At 39.9% G+C, this 27,073-nt stretch overlaps 2 protein-coding genes across 9 annotated transcripts in view; one reads left to right on the top strand and one right to left on the bottom strand.

Moving 5' to 3' along the window:
* LRRC63 (leucine rich repeat containing 63) overlaps positions 1–18,078 on the bottom strand; it is a 48,944-nt gene extending 30,866 nt beyond the window's left edge. The window contains exons 1-5 of one of the 4 annotated variants that reach the window (XM_042842709.2): positions 17,789–18,078; positions 11,983–12,101; positions 5,430–6,239; positions 1,844–1,981; positions 851–1,011 (exon numbers count right to left, since the gene is read on the bottom strand). In XM_042842709.2, the coding sequence (XP_042698643.2) occupies positions 851–1,011; positions 1,844–1,981; positions 5,430–6,239; positions 11,983–12,101; positions 17,789–17,811 (1,251 nt within the window). In that variant the 5' untranslated portion in view covers positions 17,812–18,078. Of the gene's footprint in view, positions 1–850; positions 1,012–1,843; positions 1,982–5,429; positions 6,240–11,982; positions 12,130–17,788 lie in introns of all 4 variants that reach the window. The other 3 variants (XM_042842710.2, XM_065593540.1, XM_065593539.1) reach the window with 3 other exon arrangements.
* A 27-nt stretch (positions 18,079–18,105) lies between these two features.
* Positions 18,106–27,073, top strand: part of LCP1 (lymphocyte cytosolic protein 1) — a 67,076-nt gene continuing 58,108 nt past the window's right edge. The window contains exons 1-2 of one of the 5 annotated variants that reach the window (XM_065593563.1): positions 18,106–18,188; positions 18,787–18,877. The gene's annotated coding sequence lies outside the window, so the exon portion shown is untranslated. The other 4 variants (XM_024104434.3, XM_042842711.2, XM_005287158.5 and 1 more) reach the window with 4 other exon arrangements.

Here is a 27,073-nt window from a genome sequence, read left to right as displayed (position 1 = left end):
AACCTTACATCTATTTATGTGCAGTAACTATTTCCTTGTAAGCTAGAATTCATGAGTCATTTCTATGAAAGTTACATAGTAAACCACACCTACTAGCAGATACTACAGATTGAATACAAACTGGGAGCAATAATAAATAATTGAATAAATATTAAGCATTATTATACTGACAGATCAATTGTCAATGCTTTGACTCAACAGATCCATACATTACATGAAAACAGAAATAATTAAAAACAGCAAGTACATAACAGGGCCGAATTGATGCCAGGCAAGGTTCTAGAAACTTTAGACTGTGATGTCTCTGGCCTTCTAGAAAGAGGGTTGGGCACCTTTTCCCACCTTCAGGATCTTGCCACTCCTACTTGCATGGTGCTGAAGCAATCTGATGGCACTACAGGAGGAGAAGAAGCAGCAGTGTGTTCAAACTCTGTCCACTATTGCTGGAGGTGCTGGGAGCCAGCAGATGTCACATAAATCATGAGGTGCATCGGAAAAATGAGGAGAGACACACAACATAACGGAAGAAGAGTGAGGGTGAAAAAGGGGAGGAAATAGATAATACAGAGGGAGACCAAGGTGAGGCAAGAGAATTAAGAAGGCGCATCTAGAACAACCAATCTTAAGACTACTCTAAAATTACTAAACAAATCTTAAATGATTTTAGCCATTTTTAATTTTTAAAAAGTGGCCATATACTGAGAATTTTAATACCAGGTTCTAGGTGGATTAAGTTAAGAAAGCCAAGTTATGAATCCCAGGGAAACTGTGTTTCTAATTAAAGCAGCAGTTGACCATTAAGGATAGCGATATGGAGAGTGGGTGCAGTTGTAATTTTTAAAAGGTATACCTTAAGATTAAGTTCAGTTCTGCTATGCATTATGCAATATAAAACTGCCATTCTGGCCCTGGCCATCAGTTGTTCTTGTTCATCCTGCTCACTTAACAAATTCTGGTACCCGAATCCCTGGATACCCTTTATAGTATCATCATCAAGGGTACGATCAGGTTCTGCAAGTAAAAAACACATGTAGTCAAATATGGAAATAAACATCGAGATTAGGAAATAAAGAACTAAAGCTTCATTATGTAGATCCCAAATTTATAGCCAAATCCTTCCATGCACTGTTAGGCCTTACTCAGGCAAAATTCCCTGATACAAATCAGCATCTTAGCAATGCCTGGGTAAAGACTCCAGAATTTGACCCTTTAAAAGCATTCAAATTTATTCAACTTTTTTTTTTGAAGGGTGAGCAGCAGAATGGGTTTCAGCTATTGATAAAAGGGCCTGAGCAGTGACTTTGGAATTGGAGCAGAACTTTCCTAAAGTTTGGGAGCATTTTGTTCCGGTCCATCTGTAGCTTCAACCCACAACAGATGATGTTAAAGAGATTGAAGATTTTGATTCTGTTTAGATAAACCATTACAGTTTACATTTTCAGAAGTGGCAATTGATTCTGAGGGTTTTAATTCTGGGAAGCTCAAACCATGGCACAAGCTTGGGATGAATTTCAGGTTTGGTTACAAAAGCTTTCTACCACTCTTACTGTTAACAGCCCAAATGGATTCCTCACTCACTAGTTTAAGACCTTAAAATCCAAAAGCCCAACAGAGTGAAAAGCTTTGTCTCTGAATTTCCTTCCTTTCTTGGTTTTATTGTAATTGTACATTTCTATTATTTATTATTATAACATCCATTTCATTCTCCCCTTAAAAATGGCATGCATTATTGGGAGTTGATAGTAGGACTGCTCTTCATCTTTTATATTGCCATTACAAAACCGCCACTACAGTGCTGTACATAGTTTATTTCATACACGTAATGTATATATCTTGCCCCTACCTGAATAAGACACCTTTTTGCTCTGTCCATGAGGGTACAGCTTTATATTGTCCATAAAAGATCCTTTTCCTTCATCACCTTCTTCTAAAATCTGTTCAAACGAGTTAGATTTTCTCATTTTCTCCTCCAAAGCCATTTCTGAAAAAAGTTGGGAGTGGTGGTAGAAGGGGTATGTGAGAAATGTATTAACTTAGTCAGACTACCCCATTTCTCATTTACAGAAAGCACCATTTACACAGCTCTGGCAGCATAAATGGACCAGCAAGTCAGTGTTTGCTTTTAAGGCCCCTTTACATTACCAGAGCAGCATAAAGGGACATAGGCCTGGTCCACACTAACCCCCTACTTCGAACTAAGATACGCAACTTCAGCTACGTGAATAACGTAGCTGAAGTCGAAGTATCTTAGTTCGAACTTACCACGGGTCCACACACGGCAGGCAGGCTCCCCCGTCAACTCCGCATACTCCTCTCGCAGAGCAGGAGTACTGGCGTCGACGGCAAGCACTTCCGGGATTGATCCGGGATCAATTTATCGCGTCTAGACAAGACACGATAAATCGGTCCCAGAAGATCGATTGCTTACCTCCGGATCCGGAGGTAAGTATAGACCTACCCATAGTGTAAATGACCACCAGAGAACGGAATTTCTTATCATAGAGAAGCTGGCATGTGTCATAGGACAGCTATCTGCAATTCCTGATGCACTATTTCGCTAGTATTCCTAGCAGTCATTTAAAAAAAAACCCCATACCTATATTCCCACTAAAATGCACTGTAGGCTTATCTTAGAGTTAAGATTGATGCACTGTTTTTCCAGCCAATGCAAACCATAAGAAGAAAGGAAATATGCATCTATGTCATCAACAGCCCATCTGCACTCCACTCATCAGTTCCCTTTCTCAACCTCAGCTCTCTCCCTTCCACCAATCACAATTCACTTATCTCCACCCATTTTGAACAACCAATGTGCAGCCTCAACACCACAACCACATTAATGGTTGTGTTCATATGATTAAATATAGAGTTGGTGTGGTTTCATGTTCCATTTTACATAATTCTATACATAGTTTTGTACTGGGGTGTGTAAAAGAGATAGAGGGTAAGATTGCAAATGGTGGCTGCAAACTATGTTTTTATATAACATTCAGGAAATGTTAAATAAATGGGTGATTTATCTGGTTGGTGATGGGCCCAAATTTGGAAGCAATTTTAATGTAAAAGTAACAGAATTGAAATATGCACATGTGTCTGCTGGTGTGTTGTATTTACAGTGGGAGTTGAGGGCCTATTTGTTCAGGATGAGGGTGGAGATATATATTAATATTGACAGTTCTGAACTACAGATCGTGCAATCAATTTAACGACAAAATGCCATTACTATCTGGTTACAGTGTGTATTCATTTTAACGTTCCATGCAACCCTTGAAATAAGTGTCTCTCTAAGAAATATTTTAAGAAAATAATGGGTGAATATTGCCTACTCAACTTTTTTCTACTCATCACCCTTCTCCAGAAAAAATACATTAAAAATGTTTACAATATTTCAGGTCATAAAAGGTCAAACCTGTAAATTAGCACAGAGAAATAACAGAACTGGACTGTCTGACCAGTCCTAGAATCAGGTCAGATTCTTACATTTTCATTAGCAAACAAAAATTACATTTAGTGACAGTTAAGGCTTGCTTACTTCCCCTTTGTGAATCACTACTAATTTAGCTACAGGAATAATTGCTCACCCCTTTCTAGAGGCATCAGAGGAGACTAGACACACTTTCACAGTGAGTTACCCACCTATTTAGTAGTTAATATAAAATTGGTGAGTGGGAATCACCAGTTGATTCTATCCCTGGCTCTGGAAGAGGAGTGCAGTTTACAGTGGTGAAAGATAGGCTAACCAAAACTAGGTTAGTTGTTCTAAAAGGTCATGGCACAGTGGCTAAACTTGGGATTGTGTATGCCATAAACTTGGCTTTTAGGCCACCAGTGATTTCACAGTAAGCCCTATCTCTTGGCATGTTATTTATCGTTGAATTAAAATTCAGTGGGTTTGCTTTGGCACACATTTTCTGTTACAGCTGAAGAGGTATAAAATATAGATGAACAATACCAATGTATAACTGATATTCTAGGAATCAGCATGTGAGGATTAACAATCTGGACAAAAGATAGGTCCCAGAGAGTTGCAGAGTTTTTGCAAAAGGGATGCAAAGAAGAGTGAGGCAATCCAGGGAGGCAGTGGAAGAAGGAATCATAAGAAAGGGTAATTTTATTATTATTCTCTATCAATTCATTTTTCATCACACCATCATGAAAAATTCAAACAATGCTCAAAGTTTATATTCTATGTTTTGGTTTTTGCCTATTCAATGACATATTTTCTATATATATATAAAAGGTTAAAAGTTATGCTGTAACACAATCTTAACTGTAGCACAGGCCCTGCTGCACCATAATTTTATCAAACATTATTTACTTAGAGGTAGAAAATTGGAAGAAATATGGTTCTCTAGTGCCTGTCTCTCTTGGGAGCAAAGGAAGTTGATTGTGGGAGATACACTCATCTTCTCCTAATCAAAGATCTCTGTGTAGTGCTTTAGACTTGGAGGAAAGCCATAACAACCCAAGATCCCTGGTAACATGGGGCCTGATCCTGCAAACCATTACTCTCCCGTGTGTAGTCAGTGGGGCCATCTACATGAATAAAGACTACTTGCATGGCAACAAGCCTTTGCAGGAATGACCCCATATTGTTGCCTTGATTTGTCAACCCGTTCAACCCTGTGCACATAAGCAAAAACCACTATGGTTAGAAAGCCCAATCCATTCATTACCCAGAAATACCATCAGAGTCCTACTGAAGCCAGTGGGCCCAATTCACTGTTGTCCTGCACCTTATGTAGTCATTTAGACCTAGATTCTTAAAGGTATTCAGATGCTGCTGTACTCAGGAGCCTAAACCTTATTTTCACTTAAGAGCCCAAATCCTACTTACTGGCAATGGGATTTAGGCTCTTCAGTGCCTAAATCACTTCTGAAAATAAGATTAAGGCTCCTATATCAATTAGGCAATGCAACACTGAACTCAGCAACACCTAAATACCTTTAAAAATCTGGGCCTTACACTAGTATAAATGATGGCAAAATGATAGTAAATCAGAATATTAGCATTTTACACTCATTTAAATGACTACACAAGATGCAGAGCTACAATGAACTGGGCCTAGAAGGACTCTGTGCAGGTGTTAGGACCATCTTTCATGGATCCCGTTGCAGGATTAGGGGCCAGTTTTCAAAGTCTCAAGCAATGGGGCTTTAAACACTTTCCTTATATTATTAAGTATTTTAAGATATTCTTAGTATAAATTGTTACCTGTTGTTAACGTTTTTAAAAATAAAGTTAGTTTAGTTATTACTAGCTACAATTTTGCACTTTCTAGTTCTTAAATGATGATGTAAAATTCTCACAAACAGACAAATGGCAAAGTTTTTTTCCTGTAAAGGAGGCCTATTTTGGAAATACTTTCAGTAAAAATCATGCACAGACAAAAGTGAATTAGAACACTTGACAATGTAAAATACAGTACCTATGATACTCTGTCTCTCAGGCTTTCTTCGTGAAATTACTGGGAACTCCTCATTATTGGACAATACTGTTGTGTTAACTTCAGTCTGTATGCTCTTTCTCACTTTATTGGTCAACTGGGCACTGAGTTTTTGATAGTTACAGCGAGAAACAACTGGCTTTCTAAAGGCTGACATCACAGGTGATGGGTGAGAAGAGGACACTGCAGCTAAGCTCCCAAAGGTAAACTCTGGTAAAGTAAAATAAGCAGGCTCATCCTTCGGTAAACCAAGAAGCTGCATGCGAAAGGATTTACGACGTTTGTGTAATGGGAAGTTGGAGGGACCACTAGGAGTTGGAGCTATAATAATATCTTTTTTAAGAATTTGATCAGGAAAAAGATTTTGGACTTTGAGTTGGACTGATGTTCGACTGCTTGAATAATAGCCAGAAAGAGTAATTCTATCCTTGTCAGTTGTGCTTGCAGCAGCAGCAATGTCTGGTAAAGACCAACAAACAGAGTCACTCTCCTCGGGGGGAGCCAGAACCTCCATGTCAGAGGATCTACCATCTTTCTGCGATGGGCAGCCAGCAGGTGTACAAAAATAAGGAGCAGTAAGAGTCAACACCTTTTTTAGATTTTGATCAAGAAGGACGTGTGTATCTTTGGGATGGACTTGTGTTTGACCACTAGAATTTTGGTCAAGAAGGAGATGTGCATCTTTGGGCTGGACTTGTGTTTGACCACTGAAATAACTACTGGAAAAAATATTACTGTCTTTCTCATTTGTGCTTCTTATCACTCCAGGTCGGTCTTTTCCAGGAATCCTGTCTGGAGAACACAAAAGAAAGAAAAGTGAGGATACATTTATAACTAGGCATACATTTCACACCTTTTCCAAGAAAATATTGCGATTGACTCAAACTGGATGCTTCAGAGAGAATTTCCCCTATACTGAGTAAACACAGACAAATAATAATTTAAAAAAATCAACCCTACTGCATCACAAAATGTTTTACTTTGTACATTTATTTGACAAGTATAATTTAATTTTAAACAAAGTAAACAACACCGAATGATCTGTAGTAATTTTGTAAACATGTGAGTAAGTGTTAGACATCTATATTTAGAATGCTTACAATGAGCCACACAGATTAGTGAAAAACTAATTACTGAGGTTCTACTGCACATAAAACTTGATTACTGTGATAGTTCTGAGAGTGCTGAATCAAAGATCAGGGTCCCACTGTGTGAGGCACTGGACACACATAACAGAAAGGCAGTCCTTGCTGCAAGAAGCTTGTAGGGGCTCTCTCTGGGGCAGGGTTCCTCCACAGAACCCTACCATGGGGCTGTGACTGAAAGCCACAATTTAATCCTTTATGAACTGTGTTGCTCCAAAGAACAATATATACCACCTTGAACAAGAAGAAGCAAATTAAATTAATGTCCACTGGTTAAATTACCAAATGGCTGATTTGTTAATTTACCAACAAATAATTTCAAACTATTAGCCAGTCATAAACTGACATATTTAGTTTCTAATAATGGTCACTTGGACTAACATCCATCCCATTATGAAGGACCCACATAAGGCTCTCTATACCATCTAGGCCCCATGATAGCCATGCTTGTGGGGAGTGGAGGCTCAGGCAGAAGCAACCATTCAGGGGGCTTCCACATCCCCTAAACTACATGATGTGGGCTCTGTGCCGGCTTCAACTAGGATGATGCAAATGAGACCAGCATGATAAGCCTGTGAGAAGACACTTAAATGGTGAATATAGGGTCCAGTGCCAAAAATTTCCACAGAAGGGCTGCAAAGGAGCTGCAGCCTTTTTTCCAGGCCACCAGCTAGAAGAGCAGTCACATAGGATTCCCTGTGTATTGTCTGGATTAGTGCCCCACCTTCCTGGGAATAGGTTCATCTTATTCTTAAGGAGTGAACTGGTCTCATACTTGATGAAACACAGAACCAGTGTGTTCTCCAAGGTGATCATATTACCATTACTGAAAAGCTGGATTCTGATCAATGGTCACTCCACTTTATAAACATACATCAAATGTAATGGCTGCATTTTGTGGTGCGTGAAGTGATCTTTGAATGTACTTTATTGTGCAGCACTTTCATTCTTGTCAGGGTACTGTATAAATCTATACGTTCTAAATAGCATTCATCACTAATCATATGTTATAATAGAAAAAAGCCATTGCAACAGAACACTGTCTCTGGATAAAAGGTTTATCATTTTTAAATAGTTTTAAATCAGTGGAGCAGAGCTCTGGTATTGAGCCAGAAATATTTAGATACATTTTGGATGGTGCCAGACTGGAAATGTGTTGTACAGACATAGATGGAAAATTTCACCAACAACTTTAACTAACCCGGTAATGGACTTAATAATATCAAGAGAACAAGAACTGCAGCTTCTTACTTAACTCACTGAGATTTCCCTTCTTACTTATTTTTTACCATACCATTATAATGTTATGGGTATTCTTTATCAATTAGTGAAATAATAAATGATAACAGGAATTAGTATGATAACAAACACACTACAAGTGACACTATATTAATAAAACAATATAATATTAATGTTAAGAAATTTCAAATTAGTTACGCATATCAAATACTATGAAAAAATTGTTTTCAGAACTTTTTCCTTTAGTTTATTTATTGATTATGTTCAGATTTAATAGTTTTATCTATTTAAGTAGTTTTACATATAGGTCATAGTATCGCAGCAGTTAGAGACAGAAAAGACCTAGTAGGACATCTTTTCCAGGTCCCTGCCAAGGCAGGATTGTTCTTTTACAGTGCTAGTTTATTTTAACATATTGTCCAGTGTAAAGTACTGATCCTATATCAGAATCTGCACAGCAGACTCTTGTGGGAGCACAAGTGACTGAAGTCAATGGGACTGTTCAGGAGTAAGAGCCCTTCTGCAAGACTCAGTTGTAGGATCAGGACCTAGTTTTTAAAAAGTCTCAAGCAGTGGAGTTTTCAGCTCTTTCTTTGAACTATTAGTTACATAAAATATTCCTACTATCAATTGTTATTGGCTGTTAACTCTATCTTTAAATTTAGTATTTAATTATTAGTTACTAGTAGGGCTGTTGATTAATCGCAGTTAACTCACGCGATTAAAATTAGCTGTGATTAAAAAAGATTAATCACATTGTTAAACAACAGAATACCAATTGAAATGTATTAAATATTTTGGATGTTTTTCTACATTTTCAAATATATTGATTTCTATTACAACACAGAATACAAAGTGTACAGTTCTCACTTTATCTTATTATTTTTGATTACAAATATTTGCACTGTAAAAATGATAAAAGAAATAGTATTTTTCAATTCACCTCAGACAACTACTGAAGTGCACTCTCTTTATTGTGAAAGTGTAACTTACAAATGTTTTTTTTTGTTACATAACTGTACTCAAAACCAAAACATTGTAAAACTGTAGAGCCTACAAGTCCACTCAGTCCTACTTCTTGTTCAGCCAATTGCTAAGACAAACAAGTTTGTTTACATTTACGGGAGATACTGCTGCCTGCTTCTTATTTACATTGTCACCTGAAAGTGAGAACAGGCAGGCATTCTCATGGCACTTTTGTAGCCAGCGTTGCAAGGTATTTACGTGCCAGATATGCTAAACATTCATATGCCCCTTCATGCTTCCATGCTGATGACGCTTGTTAAAAAAATAATGTGTCAATTAAATTTGTGACTGAACTCCTTGGGGGAGAATTGTATGTCTCCTGTTCTGTTTTACCTGCATTCTGCCATATATTTCATGTTATAGCAGTCTCAGATGATGACCCAGCATATGTTCGTTTTAAGAAATTTTTCACAGCAGATTTGACAAAACGCAAAGAAGGTACCAATGTGAGATTTCTAAAGATAGATATAGCACTCGACCCAAGGTTTAAGAATCTGAAGTGCATTCCAAAATCTGAGAGGGATGAGGTGTGGAGAATGCTTTCAGATGTCTTAAAAGAAAAATACTCTGATGCGGAAACTACAGAACCCGAACCACCAATAAAGAAAATCAACCTTCTGCTGGTGGCATCTGACTCAGATGATGAAAATGAACATGCGTCGGTCCGCTCTGCTTTGGATCGTTATCGAGCATGGAAGCATGTCCTCTGAAATGGTGGTTGAAGCATTGAGGGACATATGAATCTTTAGTGGGTCTGGCACATAAATATCTTGCGATGCTGGCTACAACAGTGCCATGCGAATGCCTGTTCTCACTTTCAGGTGACATTGTAAACATGAGGTGGGCAGCATTATCTCCTGCAAATTGTAACCAAACTTGTTTGTCTGAGCGATTGGCAGAAGTAGGACTGAGTGGACTTGTAGGTTCTAAAGTTTTACATTGTTTTATTTTTGAATAAATTATTTTTTGTACATAAGTCTACATTTGTAAGTTCAACTTTCATGATAAAGAGATTGCACTACGGTATTTGTATTAGATGAGTTGAAATATACTATTTCTTTTGTTTTTTACAGTGCAAATATTTGTAATAAAAAATAAATATAAAGTGAGCACTGTACACTTTGTATTCTGTGTTGTAACTGAAATCAATATATTTGGAAATGTAGAAAACATCCAAAAATATTTAAATGGTATTCTATTATTGTTTAAAAGTGCAATTAATCACGATTAATTTTTTTAATCGTGCGATTAATCGCAATTAAGTTTTTTAAATCGCTTGACAGCCCTAGTTACTAGCTATTGCTAAATAAATGGTGAAGCGCATTTTTGCATCTTCTAGGTCACATATAGCATGTGAAATTTACAGACATTTCTGAACTGTATTGTATCATCAGTTATATCAGTTTTTAAGCAAAACTCCCCCTTGTCTTCAAAGGCAACATGACCCTACATGTATATATGCAAGTGCTTATTTATGCAGCTGTACACCAGGAGGGATGGGACCATCTGCAAATGGCCTTAATCTGAATCACAATATACCTCCCTGTATCTTTACGTTTGTTCCTGACTCCATCCTCTCTAATCTCTCTCAGCACCTTCTTTATCTCTTGCTACACCTGTTTCTTTGTCATTTGGTAACTGACCCTCATAGTGACAGGCCTTGGTTGGATCATAACATAAGCCTTCATCATGGTGTTAGGGAAATTAGTTTTAGCCTGGTGTCTGATAATGGATACTTGTGGTCTATTCCTGATCCCAGAGTTTTGCCATCAACTTCAATGTATGCAAGAAAGAGCCTTATATATCCTACATTCTAATTATAAATTTATTTTTAATAACATTGGTTTGTTCTGGGATTAGAGGGGAGACCATGTGAAACCAAGCATTTATTTTGTCACAGATTAAAGATTCTTTAACAAGTTATCTCAGCACTAACTGTAGTTTTGGGTCATTTCAGTTAATGTATGAACTTATGATATGTTGAATGTATGAAACCATCAGCAAGTGTTTTAAGTTAAATCCACAACAGCACTGGAGCAGTTTCCATTCCCTACCCTGATGCTAATGGTGACTATAGGGCCAAACAAGCTTCAGCACAAATTGGAGCAGCCTAGGAACTGCTCTAACTTGCACCCGCATTTAATGCCCCCAAGAGCCCATTACATAAAGGACAGCTGAAACACAGCATGCTCTGGTCCTGCCTGCTCCAGTTCTTTTAAACCCTCCCCATTGTCTGTGTCATGGGACACCTGAAGCAAGTGGCATAGAGCCAGCTACATTGGCTTTATGCCACCTGGCATGTGGCAACTTCCCAACAAATTGGAATACTCGGAGGCAGCTTTCTGACTGTTCCGCACTGCCTGAGCAGTGAAAAGCAGTTGAAAGAAAAAGGAGTCTGAGCTACTCTCTCTTTAACTTTATCCTAAAATGGCTACCAATTTAAAGCCCTGATTCCGGGAAGCACCCATATTCAGGAATGGCATTTGAGCCCATGCTTAATTTTAAGTGGGTAATTTAAGTCTCACTGAAGTCAATGGGACATAAGAACATGCTTTTAAGTTAAGTACTTTCCTTAATAGAAATGGAGGTGAGCATGTGCTTAGTACCTTCCTGAATTGAGGCCTAAGGTAGGGCCCCGATGCAATCTTCTCTTGTTCTCTTTATGCTGCTGCGCGGGGTGCTAATTAATCAATACTCTATTCTGCAAGTTAAGTAGTTAGTAAACTTTTTGTACAGCTGCATCTTGAAGTCAGTTCAGTGGGACAAGAGACTGTATGGGTCTTCTTCATACTTAATCCCACACTCTCATTCAAAAACCAGGATAGCAATCTCAAATTTTATCAAGTGCTGGCTTTCCTTTGGGTTGTGAACACATGCAACGATCATCTTCCAGTCATATTCACACAGCATTACACCTCCAGCTCCAATCTTTGTTGTCACAGTGCAGTCTCATTGAGGAATTATTCCGGTTTGATTTATTATTTGCTGAATAATGATGGCAACTATATAGTGTTTAAATGAATGCTTAAATAGATTAATACACATTCTTTCAATATTGTCTGCAAAGAATATGTAAATCTTGGAACTATGCATTGTGAAGACTATCTATTATTAGTACTGCTTACCTTTATAGGTGTTCTCCCTTGGCATAGGCAGTTCAGGTAGCAGCTTTGGAGGCAGAGGCCTACGAAGTAGTTTTGGTTGCTCAAGCATTTTCGGCCTAATAATTATTCTTGCTGGACAACTGAGGAGGATTCAAAAGTTTGAAAATTCTAGATATAAGGCAAACAAAAGAAAAATCATCTCTGGATTTATGTATTGACTTGTAAATGTCTGCCCAGATATAGTCGCTGTTAGAAAACACCAGTATAAATGGATGAAAATGGTACTCTGTTTACTTAGTAACTAATTTGACAATTTGCTAATTATCAGCAGCGTTTTTGGAAGCTAAAAGGTGACATTATTAAAAAATAATCTAGCTGTTCTGTTAATTTAGGTTTGGAATACTCATATTAGAGAATGACGTATGACACCGTTGTTATAAAAGTGGTTGGTTCTGTCTCTAAGAAGCAAAGGGTGAAAAAAAGGAAACCTAATTTTTGCTACATGAAACTTTTTGAAAGATCACAAAAAGCAGCATTTCTAAACATGGATAAACAGATGTATAGTTAATAATAAAAAATCAATTTTAAATTGGTATTTCTTAATGCTGTGGGTAACAGTTAATTCTTCTGATTTAGTGAAGCAGCTGGGCATAAGCATATTATACTTGTGTTCCATGCTTCAGATTGGCTTCTCATCTGCTTCAGCATGTTTTCAAGACCATTGATTTTAATTTATAAAAGTTTAATTTTAATCTGTGTTTTAAGTGCACCATAAATTGCTATTATAAAATATGTATGTGGTGGTGTACAGTACATGAAAACAGAGATAGCCTCTGTCCTAAGAAATGTATCTATCTTGTAGATTTTTGGAGATGCAACACATTGGTGAGAATGATTTTATTTTTTTGTTTGTAATTGTAAACTCACTCTTTAGGGCCTAGTGGCAAAAGGTGATTATAAAAGGGACTTTAATGAAGAGAAAGTGGTAGCTTGGTACACTGGCCTGGGGCTAGCATTCCATGCATAGGGGTATTCCTGGAAAAAGCCCACACAGATGGGAGTGAGAGAAAGGAAGAAAGAAACAAGTAATTGAGACTGGCATCATTCAGAGATTATAAAGTAAGAAGGGACCACTGTGATCATCTAGATCTAGTCTAGTCTGACCTATATAACACAGGGCATTAGGCTTTCCTGAATTAATTCCTGCTTGAATTAGAGCACATCTTTTAGAAACACATCCAATCTTGATTTAAAAATTGTCAGTGATGGGGAATCTACAACAACCTTTGGTAAATTCTTCCAGTGATTAATTGCAGTTACTGTTCAAAATTTGTGCTTTATTTCCAGACTACATTGTCTAGCTTCAGCTTCCAGCCAGTGGATCTTCTTATACCTTTGTCTGCTAGATCAAAGAACCCACTATCAAATTTTTGGTCCCCATGAATTACTTATAAACTATGACTAAGTCACCTCTTAACCTTCTCTTTGTTAAGATAAATAGATTGAGCTCTTTGAGTCTATCACGATAAGGCAGGTTTTACATCCTTTAATACTCTTTTGGTCCTCCTCTGAACCCTCTCCAATTTATCAACATCCTTCTTGAATTGTTGGCACCAGAACTGGACACAGTATTCCAATAGCAGTCACACCAGTACCAAATACAGAAGTAATATAGCCTCCTTACTCCTACTTAAGATTCCCATTTTACTCCTAAGGGAATTCTGCATCAAAAAATAAAAACAAATGTGCCAAAATATAAAATAATGCTGCACACAATATTTTTAAAAAACTGCAAAATTCTGCAGATTGTATTTGTCAATAAATGTGGAAGTTTTAGCATGGCAGTGGGGAGCACAGGCCACTGGCTACATGGAGGTGGGAGATCACCCTGCACTCCCCCTACCCCCCAGGACACGGACTCAGTGGTGAGGCTGTACTTGACCCTGACACAGTGCAAGGGCCGGGCTTGCCCCAGAAACACCTGAGGCCCTGCCTCTCCACATCAGGTGTGGGCAGGCAGGCTCAGCCTAGCAGGATCCGAGTGTGGAGGGGCTTAGTGTGGGGGGGGTCCAGGTGTGGGGCGAGAGGGTTCTGTGTGGGGCAGTCTGGGTGCGGGGCTTCAGTGGGGGGGGGTCTGCGTGCAGGGGGATCTGGATGCACAGCACCTTGTTGGGGAGGTTCAAGGTACAGGGGCTGGGTACAGGAAGTAAGGCTTGGTTGTGGGAGGTTCAGATGTGGGTGGCTCAGTGCGGGGGATTATGGTTGCGACGGGGAGGTAAGGCTCAGCAGAGGGTCCAGGGAGGTCTGGATGCACAAGGGTTGGGCAGATGGGGGGTGGGTCTGACCTGGCACCAGCCAGGGTGTCCCCAGCCCTCCTTTCCCTCCATAATTTACCTCTCTGCCAGCTGCTCCAGATGCCCAAAACGACATGCCTATGCTGCTGGGGAGGGGCACATGACTGCTCTTGTGGCTTCCCTTTGCTTCCCTGTCAGAAAGTCATTTTTCTGTGAGAAAGCAAAAAAAATCTGCGGAAGCCATGAATTCTGCGCACACTCAGTGGTGCACAATTCCCCTAGGAGTACCATTTATACATCCAACGATTGCATTAGCCTTTTTGGCCACACAATCACACTAGAAGCTCATGATCAGCTGATCATCCACTACTATTCCAAACCTTTCTCAGTGTCACTGCTTCCAAGGATACAGTCCCCATCCTATAAGTATGAGCTACATTTTTGTTCCTAGATGTATAACTTTACATTGGCCCTATTGAAACACATCCATGACCTGTCCTCTTCATTATTTACCATCTCACAATCTTTGTGTCATCTGCAAACTTTATCAGTGATGATTTTATTTTTCTTCCAGGTCATTGATGAAAATGTTAAATATTTTAGGGCCAAGAATGGATTCCGGTAGGATCTTATTAGAAACACACCTGCTTGATGAAAATTCTCTGTTTAAAATTATATTGAGACCTATCAATTAGCCATTTTTAATCCATTTAATGTGTGCCATATTAATTTTGTATTGTTCTCATTTTTTAATCAAAATGTTGTGTGGTACTAAGTAAAATGGCTTACAGAAGTCTAAGTATATTATATCAACTCTAAAACCTTTATCAACCAATCTCATGAAAAAAAGATATCATATTAATTTGACAGGATCTATTTTTCATAAACCCAGGTTGATTGGCATTAATTATATTACCCTCATTTAAATTCATTATTAATCAAGACCCATACCAGCTGCTCTATTATTTTTCTCAGGATTTAGGTCAGGCTGACAGGCCTATAATTACTCAGGTTGTCCCATCTACTCCTTTTAAACATTGGCACAATATTAGCTTTCTTCCAGACTTCTGGAATTTCTCCAATATTCCAAGAGTAATTGAAAATCAAAGTTAATGATCCAGCGAGCTTTTTGGCCAGCTCTTTTAAAACTCTTGGATGCAAGTTATCTGGCCAAGCTGATTTAAAAATGTCTAACTTCAGTAGCTGCTGTTTAACATCCTCCTGGATTATTATTGAATTAGAAAGTGTTTCATTATCATCATGATACATCAGCTATTTTTTCCACCAAATAGAGAACAAATATTTATTGAACACTTCTGCCTTTTCTTCATTATTTTATTGACAATTCTACCATTTCTATCTAGTAATGGACTAATACCATTGTTAGGGTTAATTGATGATGCAGAAGTGTCAAGGGGAGACAGGATAGGAGACAAGGTCTATAACATAGGCAGGAACACAGCTCTAGAAGACACTGAAAGGCAGGACTAGAAGTTTAAGTTATATACAGTGTGTAAAGAGGCTCATAGAAAGATTAATGAAGTTTTCATGTGACTCTGGGCTTACATGCAAGTGAATCTCTGTTGGTTTGCTTTCAAATAATGCAATATTTGGTTTTGAATGATTTCATATGAAATTAGCATCAATTTGATGGTTTCATTTGGAAGTCATTTTGACTTTGTTCAAACCTGAATATATGTCCTGGACTACACACAAAGATTTACTGGTTTAACTAAGTGTGATGTACCAATTTAGCTAAACTGATGCAACTTTGTGTGTGAAGAAACCCTCAAAGTGAAACAACAATTAAAAGATGACTTGATCATAGTCTGGAAAGTACCTACATGGGGAAGAGATTTCTGATAGTAGACTGTTCTTTAATAAAGCAGGGGGAAAAAAAAGCATTAACGAAATCCAGTTCGCAGAAGCTAGATCAATTCAGGCTAGAAATAAGGCACTTTTTTGTTTTTTAAAAAACACTGAGAGTATTTAACCCCTGGAACAACTCACCTAAGGACAAGGTGGATTCTCCTAGACTAGTTATTTTTCCAAAAGATAAGCTATAGCTCAAACAAAAGTTATGGGCTTGATGCAGAAATTACTGGGTAAGGTTCTATGGCCTTATGCAAGTAGTCAGACCGGATTATCATAATTATCCTTTCTCATCTTAAAAAACTATTAAGTTGAAGAATATATAAACCCTTGCAAGCAAAACTGCAAGTTTGACACAGCTGTAGTAACAAGATCTCTTTTCTCATATCTAATTCTAGCACTCTTCTTCAATCATGTTATAAATTTGCACTAAAGGCCAAATGCTTTCAATGTCTTTCACTCTAAATTTCCTCTCTTCATCTTTTGTGATTAATACAGTATGGGACGCAAATCAGTTTAAAGTGTGAACCAGATTCTATTTGGCTTTAATAATTGCTAAATATCAGAACCACTATGCTCTGTATATAGCAGAAATAGATTTATACCCACATTAGGGTGACCAGATGTCCTGATTTTATAGGCATAGTCCCAATATTTGGGGCTTTTTCTTATATAGGCCCCCCACCCCCTGTCCTGATTTTTCACACTTGCTATCTGGTCACCCTAACCCACATGTTATTAACTGCCCAGGACAAAGCACCTGCTTTGCATGTTAAATGAAAAAGTAACTTTTTCCATAAATGTATACTTTGAAAAGAATATTACAATTAGGGACAAATAAAGATTACTGTACAAAAACTACTGGTAATACACAACATTATACTTGCTTTTGTTTTGTAACCAAGAATCCCCCCGATCCCTCCTCTCCCATTTTGGGCTCAGCTTCCAAAAAAATTCTTTCCTATAATACATTATTTCTGCATATCCTTTAAAAAAAAGCACATTTTGGTACAGTAACATCCCCGCTATAGTCAAACTATATTTTAATTTTATTAAAGTGAAGATTTATATATATGTGTATACACACACACACATACATAACAATATAATACTCTGCATGTCTATCGCTCCTTCCGTGCAAGGATCTCAAAACACTGTACAAACAGTTGCGATATTTTGCGCCATTTTCTGACAGCCGCACGCTTTGTTTCATCCAAATACAGCACTGCTGACCACAAGTGGTAAAAAAATCACGAGATTGGCTTAAAAATCATGGGATTTGACAAAAATAATTGATTTAGGGTTGTTTCTATTGGTGTTCGAGCCATGGGGGTGCACTCAGCCCTGGTTTTCTGATTCCACCACAACCAGGGGAGCTAGAAACTTTCACTGAATCAAAGCAGGTTGAAATTCCGGCTTGCTGGGGCTCTAAGAACAACCCCGGCTGTCAGAAATCTGGCAAGCTGGCAGCATTACAGCCCCCAGGGGAAGTGTGCGAGAGGGGATCCATCCAGGATCCCTTTGTCATAGAATCATAGAATATCAGGGTTGGGAGGGACCTCAGGAGGTCATCTAGTTCAACCCCCTGCTCAAAGCAGGACCAATTCCCAACTAAATCACACTGCTCTGCCCCCCTGACCCCAGCCACGCCCCAGCCGCACCTTACAGCCCAGGGGCCTGGCATTGCCTCTTGCAGCCCTGCAGTGACATGGGCTGAGCGCCCCAGCCTCTCCTCAGGGGGAGTCAGCCGCACAGCAGCCTCTGCCCATCCCCTTTAGCACCAGGAGGAGGCGGGGGTGGTGGGGAAGGGGCTCCTCTCTGCCCAGCAGCAGCCGCAGGCCTCACATGCCTCCTAGGCTGCCCCAGGCGTCCTTGGAGACGGGCCCTAGCAACCCCCAGGGGAGCCTCGTTCTCGCCAGCCCGCGCGGCGAGAGAGAAAAAGAGCGCGAATGCGCGTTCCCGCGTATTCCTCCAGAGCGGGGGGAAAGAGAGCGAGAGAGGTTGGCGCGCTCCCGCCAGGGGCTCCTCCGCCGCGCGGCGCGCGCGCTTGAGCTTGGGCAGGTGTGGTGCAGCTCATCTGCAAGGTGCTAGTGGCCAAGGTGGGGAGGCAAACAGGAGGCGGCGCTGGACCCACGTGCAGCAGCATTGCACTACAGGGGTGGTGAAGATAATTATTAATAATATTGAGTTTATATATATGACACACTCGTAATTAGCATGGGCTCGTCTAGATTCATTTGTTATTGCAGGCTTCATTTGCTTCCTAGTCAGCATTTCCATAGTTAGTGGTGTCGCTGAATAGTTATGGATGATGCTAGAATAGTCCTTATCACTACTGCTATAGGGTTAGCTTTATCATAATTAGTAATAAGTAATTATTGATGTGATTATTATTGCTGCTACCTTTTTGTTGTACTTCCTTTATTACCATCTGCAGTTATTTATCAGCCGTGGCGTTACAGTATTCCTTATAATTTATGTTTTTCATTGTTCTGCTTGTCATTGCTATTTATGGTTGTGATTTATTACTGGCGCATTACTTGTATTAGATTTTTCTGTACTGATTATTTTTTAATAATCTATAATGCTGTTTAATACATTGATCCTTGTTAAGGAGGAGACTTATTGAGCATGCTTTTTCCTCATCCTTTCCTTTCAGTGCAGGATTCCAATGCCTGTTTGTGTGCCTAGGAACGAAAACTACTGGCTGAAGGGCAGCAGCACCAGTTAAAAAGAAAACAAAGCAAACAGTGAGTTTTGAAACCATTATCTACGGTCACATTCATCTTATGTTTGTTGCTCTGGATGTTTTGTCTGGTTTTCCTCATGTTTCTTGTTGTGTGTTAAGTTATCAGCTTTAAGATAGTTGACAAAATAGTTTTTGTCTGTGTGTAGTCTGGAAAGGTGCAAAGTAAAAGGGAATTGTCCTTAGCAGTGATTTAAAAAAAAAATCAAAGAAACTTCAAATTTAGCTTAGTTGTATTCATTTAACCTTGACCCATTGTCTTGTTATCTACTGGACATAGAGTTACTAATTGCATATAATAACAGTGCAGGCTTCTTAGTGGTTTTTATTTCCAAATTGACTCAAGCTTCCTTCAGATAACATTAGATTTCAGCAGGGTCACCAATACTGCAGTCCTGATTTAAGCAAAACTCCTATTGATTGACTGCACTAGAAATGTTGCCTGAGGAAAGACTACACTGGGTCCATTCCAGACTATTTGTAAAAAGGAAAGGGTGAGAGGGAAAGCAGAGATGGAGTTGCTTTTTATATCTCTGTCAGGTGAAAACGTTAAGTTCAGTGACATGTTTAGGAGAAGCAGGAAGATAGTATCTCTGTTGTGTGAATAGTGATGGCTCTTGTTTTTTGTTTCAATGATTCAGCTAATCTTAGTTTTTTAAAGGGGCACATTAAAGAAAACTTCTTTATATTTGTAATTATTTTCACCAACATCGAAGGTCATTTCCTCTAACTCAGGGGTGGGCAAACTTTTTGGCCCGAAGGCCACATCTGGGTGGGGAAATTGCGTGCAGGGCCATGAATGTAGAGCCGAGGTGGGGCTTGGGGTGTGGGAGGGAGTGTGGGGTGTGGGAGGGGGTGCAGGGTGTACGAGGGGGTTCAGGGCAGGGTGTTGGGGTGCAGGAGGGGTTCAGGGTGTGGACTCCGGCCTGGCGCTGCTCTCCTTGAGTGGCTCCAGGGTGGTAGTGACATGCAGTGGTGCTAAGGCAGGCTCCCTGCCTGCCCTGGCCCCGCGCTACTCCCGGAAGCGGCTGGCACCACCTCCCTGCGGCCCCTGGGGGAGGGAGGGCAGAGGGCTCTGCGCGCTGCCCCCACCCCAGGGACCACAGGGACGTGGTGCCAGACGCTTCTGGGAGTGGCGCAGGGCCTGCAGCGCCACAGGGGTGGCAATCCCGTGGGCCGGATCCAAAGCCCTGACGGGCCAGATCCGGCCCATGGGCCATAGGTTGCCCACCCCTGCTCTAACTTATTATGGAAATAAAGAAACTGTTTTGCATGTTGCTGATTTAATATGTTGTTTGTCCTTTATCTGCAAGGTTAATGTTTTTCAACTGGACTGTCATCAAATCGATTGTCCTGTCTTGTGCTTTTTTTAATGTATAAATTCAGCTACATGGAAGATTACAGATCGGGGATGGGAGGAGGGGAGACATTTTATATTTTTTTTTATACAAAACAAAACCAAAGGTATTGACTGTAAAGTAAATAATAGAAAATCGAAGGGGGGTTATTTGCTAAATTACATCAATATGTTCAGATTTTTCCATATAAGTATCATCCCTTAATCAGTAACCAATAACAATGTAATATCTGGTCTACAACTCATATACTTCTGTTGTGTTTAGTGATGTGAAATCCAAAGCAATGTTTTTATGTCTAAGATGTGTTCTCACAGCAATGTAATGCGAAATGATGAACTCTAGATTAGATTGTAAATTCTTTTGGGCAGGCACCACATCCGCTAATAAGTTTGTACAGCATGTAACACAACAGGGCCCTCATCCTGATTAAGATTTTTAAAGAAATCCTCTTGTTTAAACAGATCTCAAGAAAACTGTAGTGCTGAAACTAATTTACATTTTCACATTGTCCACAGTGAAGTATTTGGTTGGGTTCCTTGTCTTTGGCTCTGAATGGGCCATTTTGTGACTCGTGTATCGGGCAATCATACAAACCCTTACTGAAATAAGTACTTCCTCATGTAAGTAATACCATTGAGCTTAATAAAATCAGCAGTCTGAGTAAGAACTGCACATGAGAAGTGTTAGAAGCATTGGGCATTATATAGTTTTAGGAAAGGCAGATCATTGTATTTAGATATTAAACAGTATTAGCCTTCCAACTCTTTAGGAAGTCAAAACCAAATAGTAGGCCTGATCCTTCATTACTTGCATATGGAATGCAGGATTGGGCTCCAAATTTTAAGGCCCTGATTTTGCAAACCGTATGGGAATGTCTACACTGGAGCTGGAAAGTATAATTTCCAGCCTGAGTAGACATACCCGCACTAACTAGTTCTGATTGAGACAGCACACTAAAAATAGAATAGCTGCGAGTGGTTGGATGGGTATCCTCTGATGCCATCCAAGACCATAAGTACATACTCGGGTAGCTAGCCCTTCTGCCACTCATGCTGCCGTGGCCATGCTTCTCTGTGTCGCATGCTCGCTGAATCAGATCTAGTGTGGGTATGTCTGCATGAGCTGGAAATTACACCTCCAGCTCTAGTGTAGACCTACCATTTAGGATGAAATTTTGGCCGCATTGACATCATTGGCAAAACTCCCATTAGGTTCCAAAGGGCAAGGATTTCATCCTTAGTGTTTATGTGAGTAAAGTTAAGCTTATGCCTAAGTGTTTGTAGGATAAGGGCCTATGTTTTGCATTTCAGCATATAAAGCAGGGACAAGAGCGGTCTTAAAAAACACAAACTAGCTGAGTTTAAAGTTAGTAGAATGTACTGTAATTGTGACACACCGATATAATACTGTAAGTACATTTGTGAAAATGCACAAATTCATGACAACATCATGAGCCTGCTTGGGGACTTTAATTCCCTAAATTCTTCAATATTCAGCACAAGGAAGAAATCTGCTGCTGCTTCTTCAATATTGTTCTTGTAGGGGCAAATCCAACTCCCTCCTCTGTAGCCACAGAAGTCCCCTAAGTAATGAAACTGGTGCAATTCTTCTGTGGAAAATGGAAAAGCCGGGGGCAGTACAGCCAGTGCACGCTCCAAGAGGCAGTGGAAATGGCTGGGCTGTCATCAAGGGGTCACAGAGTAGATCTGCGGTCTGTACTTGAGGATTCTCCTCCTGCTTGTCATCTTGGTCAGCGTCTCATGCCGGGCACTGGGATTTGGGTTTGATCCTTAGTGTTTGAAGTACATGAATTTCTTCTACAATAATATTAGTGAGTGGAGGACAAGTTGTTAATACATTTGATTGCTCTTTTGGAATGTAACGACTTCTGTTTTTGATGATTACCTGTTGTGATCCTTTTTATACATTTTTTTAAAAAATGGCTTTATTTTTTAATGATATGTAACAAACTTTCCCTAAATATGATTAATGTTATCTCTAGCTTTACATTGCTTTGCTTTTGTTCCTTTTTGTGACTAAAGCTTTAATATTTAATCTTTCTTTCCTGCTGTGATATATTATTGCCAGAGCAAGGTGATTATGCTTTGAATGAATGTCCTTGGCAAAAACAATGAGGAGTCCGGTGGCACCTTAAAGACTAACAGATTTATTTAGGCCTAAGCTTTTGTAGGATGCATCTGAATAAGTGGGTTTTTTACCCACGAAAGCTGAGGCCCAAATAAATCTGTTAGTCTTTAAGGTGCCACCGGACTCCTCATTGTTTTTGTGGATACAGACTAACACGTCTACCCCTATGATACTTGTCCTTGACAATTACCATTTTAAAAAATCCTTAAGTAGATGTTTCTGTATTTTTCTGTCATTTCTTACTGTAAAGGCAAATGCCATAATAAGATTATCCTGTTTCATTTTGTCCTCTAAGGCCCTGATCCTGCAAGCACTTAATTGACTTTAATGGGACTAGAGAGATAAGGTGGGTGAGGTAATATCTTTTATTGGACCAACTTGTGTTGGTGAGAGAGACAAGCTTTTGAGTCACACAGCGCTCTTCTCTGGTCTGTGAAAGATACTTCAAGCTCTGTGAGGCTTGAAAGCTTGTCTCGTTCACCAACAGAATTTGGTCCAATAAAAGATATTACCTCACCCACCTTGTCTCTTTAATATCCTGGGACTGACACAGTTACTTCAACACTCATACATTTAATGGGACTACTCAGATTCATTGCTATTACATTATAGTTTTATACCAGTGAAACTCGGTTGATTTCCCTGAAGTTACACTGATGTAAAACTGAAGTAATGAAGCTGTGAATCAGGTCCTTGGATTATCTTTTAAACCATCTTTGTTCCCATAAACCAGTGATCGGCAACCTTTGGCACGCGGCTCGCCAGGGTAAGCACCTGGCGGGCAGGGCGGTTCTGTTTACCTGCTTCATCCACAGGCTTGGTTAATTGCAGTTCCCACTGGCCGCAGTTTGCCGCTCCAGGCTAACGGGGGTGGTGGGAAGTGGCGGCCAGCACATCCCTCGGCCCACGCCGCTTCCCGCAGCCCCCATTGTCCTGGGAGCTGCGATCGGCTGAACCTGCAGATGCGGCAGGTAAACAAACCGGCCCGGCCCGCCAGGGTGCTTACCCTGGCGAGCTGTGTGCCAAAGGTTGCCGATCCCTGCCATAAACAATCACTATTCTCATGAAAGGGAAGTTTCTTCACTTTTTCCTATCACCACATTGTTATGTTTTCTAATCTTGACATGTTACATGACAGTAGCACCGTTAGCATTTTAAAAGTGCTTATTGCCCTGCTTGGGTTGAGTTGCCTGTCCCTTACTTTTATTGACAGGAGAAACTCAGAAACAATTTAGTACCCCTGTCTATTTTGGTAAAATGAATCTATTTCTGGGTACAGTATGAATTGAGTGCCATCACTTTGGAAATAGAGGGAAGAGCGCACTCCAAGTATAATACAGACAGTTGTTGCTACTTATTTTTTAAAGTTAACCTTTATAAATTGCTTTGTTGTGATGTTCATGGAAAAAACAAACATACAAACAAACACAATATGCTAGCAGTTCTTAAGCAGAAGTCTCAGATGAAATTACTGTCTAAAATGATATACCTAAGAAACAGATTCTACATTTTAAGGTTGTGAAATAATACTTGAGAACATCCTTTAATGTATGTGAATATAAGTCTCCAAAAGATTAGCTACAATAGGATGCCAGCAAGTTCTTTTTGTAATGCTCATGGGGAGAACTGAAGCACGATATCTCAGTGCATCTTGTAGACCATTGCTTTCTTGAATGTAGGAGAAGATAAATCATTTAAACTCCACACATTTTCTGACTATACAACCTCAGCTCTATTGTTATATTTGGAATCTTTAAATCTCCTGGGTGTGTTTCAACAGTTTTTAAGTTCTAAGCATTTGTAATTCTCTGCTGTTTGTACACAGTCTTCAATCACTGATGTTCTGTTTAAAAAAAAATCTGAGAGATTTTTATCATGAAATGTATATAATAAAATATTGAAAATTTAACTTGATGTTAGTAGATTAGACTTGACAATGTATTTTCCCTTTCCCACTCCCATTGCATACATTTGTTGGCTATATACCAGCAGGTGTTCTGACTGACCTTTGCCCTCAGATTTTTTTGATTATATACTTGAGCCAAGATTTTGAAAAGTCATTTGCAATGTTGGGTACCTTGGTTTGGGTGTACAAATTAAAGGGGCCCTGATTTCCATGAAGTGCTGAGCCTCTTAAGACAAGGCTCTAATTTAGGTGTCAGACATGCAAAAACTAAGGGTATGTCTACATTGTGATTAAAAGCCCTTGGCTGGCCCACGCTAGTGGACTCAGGCTCAAGGGGCTTGGGTTAAGGGGCTGTTTAATTGCAGTATAGACATGTGGGCTCGGGCTGCAGCCTAAGCTCTGGGACCCTCCCACCTTGCAAGGTCCCAGAGCCCAGGCTTCAGCCTGAGCCTGAATGTCTATACTGCAGTTAAACAGCCCCTTAGTCCAAGCCCCACAAGTCCAAGTCAGGTGGCAGAGGTCAGCCGCAGATTTTTAGTAGCAGAGTAGACATACCCTTATGCATGCAGTCTCACTAATCACTGTTGAAGATCTTGGGCTTGGTCTACACTACCCCCCCTAATTCGAACTAAGGTACGCAACTTCAGCTACGTGAATAACGTAGCTGAAGTTCGAAGTACCTTATTTCGAATTAGTTCAAACTTACCTTGGTCCACACTCGGCAGGCAGGCTCCCCCGTCGACTCCGCGGTACTCCTCTCGGCGAGCTGGAGTACCGCAGTCGACGGCAAGCACTTCCGGGTTCGACTTATCGCGTCCAGACTAGACGCGATAAGTCGAACCCAGAAGTTCGATTTCCAGCCGTCGAACTTGCCGGTAAGTGTAGCCAAGGCCTTGGACTCCAGTTCCTCGGATTCTTTGAACTCCATTCATTGATCTATAGGGTTAAACCTGTCCAAGAAGAGCATTATTGGATTATATTTCATTTTGCAGGTTACAGTGAGATCATGTATGTATACAAAGTCAATCAGAACTGTAGTTCTGTGCACACAAGCAGTTAGAAGTGCTAATGGGGATGAGAGAAGATCTAATAAAGCCTTTTTTAACTTATACATTAAAATGAACAACTAATTTAAGTATTTTTAAAAATACTTAAACTTGCCCCAAAATCTATGTTTATTTTAAAGTGGTCTGATTGTCTTTTCTCAGCCAAACTTCTCTTCCACTAACTAGAACTTTGATTATTGGGCAGAAGTGTGATGTCACCCAAGATATATCACTTTAGGAAAAAGGAGAATAATTCCTAGAACCAAAAAATGTTCCAGAAAGGAGAAGTTCAAGCAGATATGGGGCTCCCTGCAATACCGCTTAATTGGCCCGTGCAACTAAAAGGTCCAAACATCAGTAAGAAATCTTCTACCCTACTCCTCAACTAGCCCAAACTCCTTTGCCATGCTAACCGGTGAGGTAGACACTGAAGTGCAGTGACGACTTTGGATGTGTTTGAAACTGATATGAGTGGGAGAAGGTTTCCTGTTAAGTAGGCGAGGAGAGAACCTGCTATGTGCCCAAGCCAGGCAGAGATACATTGAGGAGATTTAGTCAGCCTGCAAGGAAAGATGTTTTTGTTAAAGATTCATCACATCCACCCTGGTCCTCCAGTAAGAACAGTACAGAAAAGATTACGTAGACCTCATGTGTAATGGCAAAAGAACCCATTTATCTTTTTTTTTTTTTTTTAAACATACTGAATTAAAAAAATGTACCATCTCTTTTTTCTCTTTGCAGGTATTTCTTAAAAAAATGTCTGAAGCTGAATTCACAGACCCTGTAAAGTTCCAGTTCCAGGTTTAAGCCACTGGCTACTGATGTGCCTCAACTCAGTTCTTCAGGGACCAAGTCTAGGTGTGCGAGGGCAATTGACTTTTCAAGCCATTTCAAACCTGACTTCTCTACTGAGACTGCCTATTAGGGCCAAATTTCAGTTAGCCTCACAGGAAAAGCTGTGAACACAAACACCTGCATCTTCATGCACAATACTGACTGGCATGTGTAACCTGCAACATTTGCTTTCACAATTACGTATTAAGCGTAGACAGATAAAAAAGTTATGTGCAGACAAACAGATTTCCTGGTCCACTAGTTAGAGTGCTAGCTTGGGCCACCTGAGACCTGGAGTCATTTCCTACTCTGCTATGGATATCTTGGGCAAATAACTTAGTCTCTAAGTGCCTCAGTTCTCAATCTGTCAAATGGGGACAATAGTTAACCCCTCCCTCCTGGGGGTAGTGTGAGGATAAGTACATCAAAGATTTTGAGGCACTCACATACTACAGTACTGAGGGCCATAGAAGTACCTAAGGTGTTTGCAAATTTTAAAACTGTAGGTAAGAAGATCTGCTGAAAATGTGGCGAGTAGAAGGGTTTTTTTTTTTTTTGTATTGTAGATACCTGTCCCCTGGGAAGGAAGTGAGATCACCAATTAATGGCCACAGAACATCTATTAGATGGCCATTCTTTACAGTCTCTACCAGTCTGGACTAGATTTGAACTGTTGATTAAGAGGGTTTATAGCCTGTTATTTATACTACATTTCTAATGTACCCATCACGGTGTTGGTAAGGCAACAATATTACTAGTGGGAAAATAATTGCTAATTCTTTGAGTTCCTCTAGCCACCCAACATGAGCTTAAATGAGCACATAGGCGATACAGTCTCCCTCTCTCATTTCTGGTGCCCAGCACCACAGTAGCCCCAGGGGACTGGGAGGAACAAATGCAGGGAAAGT

This window comes from Chrysemys picta, chromosome 1 (assembly GCF_011386835.1).
Source record: "Chrysemys picta bellii isolate R12L10 chromosome 1, ASM1138683v2, whole genome shotgun sequence".
NCBI lineage: Eukaryota > Metazoa > Chordata > Testudines > Emydidae > Chrysemys > Chrysemys picta.
The sequence above is the reverse complement of the archived record's forward strand: the minus strand, read 5'-3'. Positions and strand labels throughout refer to the sequence as shown.